We start from the raw sequence: 8,846 nt of genomic DNA on the forward strand, positions 1-8,846 counted from the left end.
TATTAGGGCGTACGTTCTTTGCCACCCAGGGTGTCCGGCCCATAAGGTATCGTGACATTCCGGAATGAGCTTCTTCCTCAGTTCCCCCGTTCTTGGGACATACAATCTGTTTCCTTTGGTCAACAGGAGGTCTCCCTCAACCCAAAACTGTCGTGTTTTTCCAGCTTTAGCTAGTTCGACGACGGCTTTGGCCGATGGGTCTTTGAGTAAATGTTCCTTGATGATGTCGCGCATCGTTCCATTGATCTTACTTGAATGAATATGGGCTAACATGCACAGGGCCGCATGTTCGCCCTTCCGACTCAGTGTGTCGGCTGCTTGATTACTCTTTCCTACTTTGTGTTCGAACTTGAAGTCGAATTCGGCCAACGACTCCTGCCACCGGGCTTGTTTTGCTGTTAATTTTGGTTGATAAAAAAAGTGGCAAGTGGCGCTGTTATCCGTCTTCACTACGAACTGTGATCCCAAGGGATATTGTCTCTAGACTCGAAGGCAATGGACTACAGCCAGCATTTCTTTCTCGGAGACAGTGTATCTTCGTTCGGCATCGTTGAGCTTTCGACTTTCATAAGCGATGGGGTGGCCTTCTTGAATAAGGACCCCACCTAGAGCAAAGTCGGAAGCATTGGTTTCTATTTCAAATGGCTTTGTGACATCTACCAACCCGAGGACAGGACCCCTCGTCATGGTTGATTTCAGATTTTCAAAGGCCATTTGGCAATCATTCGACCACGACCAAGGGTGGTCTTTCTTCAACAGCTCTGTCAATGGGGCGGCTCGTCGTGAAAACCCTTCGACGAACCGCCTATAGTAGTTGGCTAATCCTAAGAAGGACCGCAACTCAGATACGGAAGTAGGAACCTTCCAGTCTTGGATAGTTTTTATCTTGTCGCTATCCATACTAATTTGTCCACATCTGAAGACATGTCCAAGGAAGTTGATGCATGTTTGTGCGAAGGCACATTTCTCTTTATTCACAGACAGTTGGTTCTGCCGTAGCTTGTCAAACACTAGCTTCAAGTGCACTTTGTGTTCCTCGAGGGTTGTGCTGTAAACAACGATGTTGTCGAGGTATACTATGACGAACTGATCCAGGTATTCGTAGAAAACCTGGTTCATCAGCGTGCAGAAAGTAGCTGGGGCGTTCGTCAAGCCAAAGGGCATTACCAGGAATTCAAAGGCCCCATATCTTGTCACGCACGTCGTCTTGGGCTCGTCCCCTTCGGCAATACGTACTTGATAATACCCTGATCGCAAGTCCAACTTCGTGAAGTACTTGGCCCCGTGAAGTTGGTCGAACAAGTCGGATATTATTGGCAGAGGATATTTGTTGCGTACAGTCACCTTGTTTAAGGCTCTATAGTTTATGCACAGACGCAACGTCCCATCCTTCTTCTTCTGGAACAGTACGGGGGCTCCATAAGTTGCCTTTGCCGGGCGAATGAATCCCGCCTTCAGCAACTCATCTAGTTGTTTCCTCAATTCGGCTAGCTCGGGCGGAGCCATCCGGTATGCGTTCTTTGCTGGCGGTTTAACCCCGGGGAGGAGTTCGATTTCATGGTCAATGCCTCGACGAGGTGGTAGTGTTTGGGGTAGACTCTCTGGCATTATGTCGGTATAACTGTTTAGTACTTCCTTGATTTCCTCTGGGACAGTCTCTTCGGTGGTTGCTTCTTCCATCAGTGGTATGGCCATGAATGTAGGTTCCTCTCGCGCGAGTCCCCTTTTCAGCTGTATGGCCGAGATCATTCGAAGATTACCCGGTTGCTTGATGCTTGCAGGTATTACTGTGGGGTTGCGATCGGTGATCACCAAGCATTTGGCCAGTGGCATTGGGATGACCTTGTGTTCTAGGAGGAACTCCATCCCAAGTACCACGTCGAAGTCGTCCATGCGAACCACGACAAGGTCTAGCTCTCCAGTCCAATCCCCTATTTTGAAGGGGACTCCTTTGGAAACTCCCACAATAGGCAAGGCCTCGGAGTTGACAGCTTTCATCTTCCCTGGGTCCTTTCCTATGGTGAGTCCCAATCTTCGGGCTTCTTGATCGGCAATGAAGTTGTGGGTTGCTCCAGAGTCTATCAGAGTGCTCTTGCTCGGTCGAGAATTTATGGTTGCTTCTATGAACATGAGCCCTTTCTCTATTATCTCCTTCGGTTCGACTTTCCGTTGGAGGGCTGACAAGAATTTGAGTGCGCCCATTCGGGGGTTGTCGTGATCTTCTTTCTTGTCTAGCATAGTCTCGACCCTTGCCTCATTGCTCTCTTGAATGGACATTTGGAGTGCAGTGAGAGAGGCCCGATGAGGACAGTAGGATACCTTGTGGGGGCCTTTACACAGTATGCATTGCAAAGGCGTCGTCGGGTGGTTCTTTTGATGGTAAGGCCCTCGAGATGTCCCCGCTTGGTTGTTCTGAGGAGGTCTATCCGTCCATCCGCTCGGTCTGTTGGGGCTTCCATTTCGATGACCTGGTGGCCTGTATGTTTTGCCCCCATTGTTTGGGGCCGGTGTCATTCTTCTTTGGGATCCTGCTTCATTCCCACAGTCTACGAGTCTCTCGGCGCAGGCCATTGCGGCAGCTAGGGTTTGGACCCTGTTCTCATGTATCTTTGTCTTGGCCCATGGCTGTAGCCCATTTATAAAGAAGAACACCTTGTCCTTCTCTACTGTGCCCCTGATATCTAGCATCAGGGTTGAGAACTGTCTAACATAGTCCCGTATGTTTCCAGTGTGTTTCAGGGCTACTATTTTCTCCATTGCTATATGTCCTGCGTTTTCGGGGAGGAATTGTTCCCTCATGTCTTGCACCTTTGTACGCCACCACAGTTTGGCGTCGTCTATGAGATACATCGCGGCTACGGTCACCTTCTTATCGTTGGTACAAGCCGTCGTGGCCTTGAAGTACTGTTCGACATCAAAGATGAAGTTTTCCAACTCTTTGGCGTCCCGATTCCCTTTGAAGGCTCTAGGGTCTGGGAACCTTAGTTTGTTGGATCCTGCATTAGTTTGCCCAGCCGTGACGCCCTCCATAGCCTTCATGGTCACTTCAATTCGAGTGCTCATGGTGGCCATCCTGTCTTGGAGGTCATCGATTGTTGTTCTGAATTCATCGGCTAATCCATTGAACAAACTCATCATTGTATTCTGTAGTACGTCGAACTCTTCGCCACGTCCCTCTTTGTGTGCGACAGAGCTATCCGGACTACCAGACGGTTTTGGGCTGCTCGTAGGAGCAACTCTTTCTTCGAGCGAGGTCACTCGAAACATCAGTTCTGCGATTGGCAACCCATCCAGGCGGTTGCCCATTGCATCGACTTCTACGACTTTCTCGCTCAGTTCGGTCACCCGCTTTTCCAGGAACCGGAGCGTGTCAGGGACTTCTTTGAGGAACAGCATTTCCTCCTCTATTAGCGTAAGCCGGTCGGCTTGTGCTTTGGGTGTCAACTTGACGTCGACATGATCTCGATCTTTATGACGTTATGGAGCTAACAAAGCTCTGATACCACTTGACACAATCGCGCTTTCGAAGGCAGCGGACTAGCGATTGTGCGGCACTCACTTTCCAGCGACAAGTGAGCTTAAGCCAATTTGTTCTTGCATCGCCTACGGCCAAGCGACGTACGATCGAGCCTCTAGCCTCGGTTTTAAAAGAAGGTTTTAGAAAACGAGGAGAGAGAGAGATTTTAGAAAGAGAGATTTTGGAAAGAGACGTTATATAAGCAAGCAAGAGAAAGATAACAACGGCTTAGCATATATAACCTTGGGTAGGGAGAAGTTGACAACTAGTCATATCCACCTATAGTACATTCTGGGCCATTTTAAGTCTGGCAGGCCTAGACATGATATTTTTGAGGCGTCATACGCCCTAGAATTACAAAAGGAAAAACACTAGAATGAAAAGACATGACAAGGGTTGGCTTGTCATGGGCATGCGGCCATGGGCAACATGCCCTGGACGAGCATGACTGTGACACATAGCTCAGTGGTAGAGCATTTGATTGCAGATCAAGAGGTCACCAATTCAAATCTGGTTGGGCCCTTTTATTTTGGACAGACACTCTGTTCGATTTACTCCCGACCACCGAGTGTCTAAAGGAAAAAGAAATAAGAATAATTACCGATTCCATGTACATTAAGAAAAGAGTGTGGTATCCAAGCACCCACTATGAACATGGTTAAAAACTTACAATTAGTCAACTTTGTACTCACTCCATGTTTTCCATATCTTTCATTTAACTAAAAGTAGTTGCCCAACTTACAATTAAACAACACCAACTATTTTTTATGTTTTAAAATTATTTTTTTCAACATTTCCCTTATTTTGTACTATGAACCTATAAACTCTATTTCGATTATAATGTAAATATATATGTTCATTATATTTTAATTCTTTTTTTATTTCGAGAAAACATTTTACTTTCTTTTCAACCTATTTTAACTTGTAATCCGTGCCTCGAGAACCCACATTTTACTTTGTTTTCAACCTGTTTTAACTTGCAATCCGTGCCTCGAGAACCCACCGAAAATGGGTCATGACTCCTTTTTGTTTTCACTTACTCCTCCTAAATCTATAAAATGTCTCCTATTTTTATTCATTTTCTCTTTTCTTAAATATCAAAATCTTAAATAAAAAGGATAGCTCTCTAGAATATTCTTCTTTGCTAGTAATTTCACATAATTTAACATTTTAAAAATCCGTAAATTAAAAAATCCTACATTGATATATTCATAATTTCATGTAGTCTTCCTAAATTTGCCGGCGACATTGTTTGTTGTCGAGCTTGATAATGTGAGTTTGTAACCAATCTGTTAGGGTTCTTGGAATGATTCTCTCGATTATCCCTTCCATGTTGGGAGTTGGGCCATGGGTCTTGGGTGAAGGAACCGTTGGTTTACCGCCCCTAAGAGTTAAGGAAGAATCTTGAGGCTAGTTTCACATAGTATCATTGTCTTTGAGATAACAATTCTTTTCTATTTTATCTAAATTTTTTAAATATGGGTTCATTTCCAAATGCATGCTAACACCCTTATTGTTGAATAAATGACATGAAACTTTCACATAGTAACGTTGCCTTTGCTCCTATTGGTGGAAGGATAATGTTGGATCGATATGACAACCCTAATTATTAAATTTGTTTTTAATAACAATCAAACTTGATACCATGCAATAAAACTTAACAATAATTTAATTTTTTTTTAATAACAATCAAACTTGATACCATGCAATAAAACTTAAGAATAATTTAGAACTTAAATAGGAAAAAGGTTAGAAAATATAACACCATAGTTTTATAGTCGGAATTTGAATAAAACTTTGAATAAAACTTTCTGACTCTTTCCTCGGATCAGAGCCCAACCGTTACACCTCTCTTTTTACGACTGCAAAAGCAAACTCAATCTCCACGGTTCAGGATCAAACCGGTATACCGCTCTTTTTACGAGTTCAAGAGAAAACTCAATCCTTTCCACGGCTCAGGATCAAACCGGTACACCGCTCTTTTTACGAGTTCAAGAGCAAACTCAATCCTTTCCACGGCTCAGGATCAAACCGGTATACCGCTCTTTTCACGAGTTCAAGAGCAAACTCAATCCTTTCAACGACTTAGGATCAAACCAGTACAATTGTCTGAAATCTTATAGAAACACACCACAACACTCTTAAATAATAGACATCTCTCACAGAAATAAGATTAAAAAAATAGAATTGGAAGTTTTGTAGGGAGCAACAATGGAGGCTTTTTAAAAAAAATTTAGATCGAGGAAACAAATGTTCTGTGTGTTGTGCTGTGAAAAATACTAAGAGGTGATGAGTTTAAATAGCGATCAAGTTGTAAAAATAGGAATTGATACGGACCACTAAAACGTGAACCGAAACGTGCAACACGAAAAATAATATTTATTTATTTTTAAATTTATCATAAAAAATTATAGACCACATGTTTCATTTATATATATATATATACATTATTTTAAATAAATATTAAAAATATTTTAAATTCATTTTTATTATATATATATATATATATATATATTATAACATATTTAAATGTAATACTATAAAAAAATGTTAATGAAAACTGTGAGTAACATTTTAAAAATAATTAAAAGTTTTATAAATCTAAATGAAATTGAAATGATTTTGTAATTCAAATAATTATCTCTATGAAAACTAAATGAAATCATTATAATTTCTTTCCATTTAAAAGTAATAACTCGTTTTCATAAATAAAATTTTCCATTTAAAAGTAATAACTCGTTTTCATAAATAAAATTATTATAATTTTTTTTTTCATTTAAAAGTAACAACTAGTTTTCATGTAAATGAAATTTTTATAATTTCTTGCCATTTAAAAGGTAACCAAAAACTTTTATAAGTGTAATTGAAATGATTTTATAATTTAAAAGTAATGGAAAACTTTTATAAATGTAACTGAAAACTCCACCTTGTTACTCTACCAAATTTATAAATGTCATACTTCGATTGGTCTATGATGTCAATTTTGCCGCTAGTCTATGATGTCAATTTTGTCACCACATCATCAATTTTTACACCATATCATCACGTCAGGTATCTTGTTTTGAATTTGATTGGTCCATGGTGTCAATTTTGCCACCACATCATCACGTCAGGTATTTGTTTTGACTGGAACTTCTTCGTTTTATCTCTAATTTGAGTGAACCAAAAAAGACGTTGAAATCGTTGTTTCCAACCTTACACTGTGGACAAAAATACTGAGAATTGTTAATAATTGAAGGTAGGTTTGTTATCATCAAAAGATTAAGGAAAAAAAGCCAACAGATAATAGGTCGATTATACCTATAGGGTAGTTTTAAGGGTGACAACGAGACTATTTTTTTTTAGTTAAAAATTAGAATTATAACAATCTGCCTAAAACCCTCGGACTAATTTTGCTTCATTTCTAAATGCAGGCAGACAAAGTATAAAAATGAAAACATGTAAATTGTAAATTCGAACATTTCAAAGAAATAAATAAGTTTTGATGGTTCCAATGCTAACCCAAAAACAATCAAACCAAATTTATTTCAAACATAGAAAACTTCATGTCTCCATCTTGTAAGGCCAATAAACCAAAGGGCCTAATATAGTAGAGAAATAAAAAAAAATGTTACCCTCATCTGTGTTGTGCTGTGCCATAAGTGATCAATGGATGTTGACTTTGACCAATTCCTACTATTTTTTTTTTCTATATTTTGAAACTATTTTAAGCACTCTTCTCTTGTACTCCTTATAATTTCTACCTTTTAAGGTTGTAAATATTTGTGCACGGGTGACTATTATGATTACATGTCAACCGAGTCAAGTGGAAATAAATTTTGAAGATGAAATTAAAGTATTAATTTTGATGTCATCTTTACCTGAGTTTTGGGATATTGTTATTAATGAGATTCAATCTAATGCCATTAGTAATTCACAATGATAATATTCAAAATACTTGACAAAAAAGAATGGTCAACATAAGATATTTGAAACAAATAAATATTTTTGTCCTCTATGATATATCAAATCACGCATTTGAAATTCCTTAATAATAAACCTGAAGTCTTACATCTTTTATAGAGAAAAGTTCCTCGAATAGAAGTCTTATTAGATACTTCTAAGCATTTAGAGATCAACTAGAAACAAAGCTAAACATTCTAAAAAAAATTAGGGGTTAAACTTTTAAGTTAAGGTAATATAAGAAACTTATGATTTTTATATTATCAAGAGTTTAATTGAGCTAGGTCGATTCAATCTAGTGGACCCAAGAATTGAACCAAATCAAACAACCTAGTTAGCAACATGATTTAGTGGAAGCATTTTCATGCAAAGTAGAAGCAACAATGGAGGGTTTGAAATAATATAGTTTTCACCCCTTGTTTCTCGAGTGAATAATGAAATAATATAGTTTTCATGTTAAGTTTTGCACGGAAGAAAGAAAGACTGGGATGTAAAGTATTATTTCAATTTGTTTGTAATATACAACAATATATAAATTAACTATAAGAAATATATAAAATTACATGTTCTCCAAGAGCTTCAATCAACATTGAAGGGATACTTCTGCAACCACTCTAAAGGTGCTCAAGATCACAACGAGTTAGATAAAACAGCTCTAGAACTTTGAATCCAATAACTTGAGTTTGACTCGTGATAGGATCTCTCTTCTTGTGGAATCTGCATAAAATAGGAAAACCATTCCAAAATAAATTTTTATAGGGGATTCTATGGTGTAGTGGTTAGCACTTTGGACTTTGAATCCAACGACCTAGATTCAACTCCTAGTAGGACCTTTATGAAATGACCTTGATGCGAAAACACAGAATAAGGAAGGACAACACAAGACATTTTAAAACAAAAGGGTGTTACCTAGCATTCGATGCGAAAACACAAATTTTCTTGAGGCATAAGGTGTAACTTTCTTGAGTTATTTCGAACTTGCTCCGCTTCATGCCTTCCAATGCCTTCCAAGGCTTCATGAATATGACCTCCGTAATCATTTGAACCCATAATAACTAGCTTGAGTTTTAGGTTCCGAACTTGCTCCAACCAACTTGAATTGAATTTATTCTCATGTCATATAAAATAGACCTTACAGAAAATAGTTGGTAATTTGGAGCATGTCTAAGCCTTGAGCTAGGATATGACTTCTTGTTTGATTTTTAGGAACTAAACCTTAGAGGTTGTCATGTCATGCATCGTATTTTAACCATGAAAACTCTTCCGAAGTAACTCTTAATTTTCTCCCCATGAGTGCATAGGTGGCGTTGTCATAATCGTGGCATCCTGCTAGCAAATCGTGGTGCAGGGAATCTCATTTAGGTGAGGGAGATAATAAGTTCATCAT

General features: G+C 39.0%; 1 protein-coding gene across 1 annotated transcript; it reads right to left on the reverse strand.

Moving 5' to 3' along the window:
* Window positions 1-480: 480 nt before the first annotated feature.
* On the reverse strand, window positions 481-3,396 carry LOC147788821 (uncharacterized). Its single transcript, XM_087118479.1, has one exon. The coding sequence runs from the start codon at window positions 3,394-3,396 to the stop codon at window positions 481-483; it is 2,916 nt and encodes a 971-aa protein (XP_086974605.1).
* Window positions 3,397-8,846: the final 5,450 nt, after the last annotated feature.

This window comes from Cucurbita pepo, chromosome 16 (assembly GCF_057944985.1).
Source record: "Cucurbita pepo subsp. pepo isolate OVF chromosome 16, ASM5794498v1, whole genome shotgun sequence".
In the NCBI taxonomy this organism is placed as follows: Eukaryota; Viridiplantae; Streptophyta; class Magnoliopsida; order Cucurbitales; family Cucurbitaceae; genus Cucurbita; species Cucurbita pepo.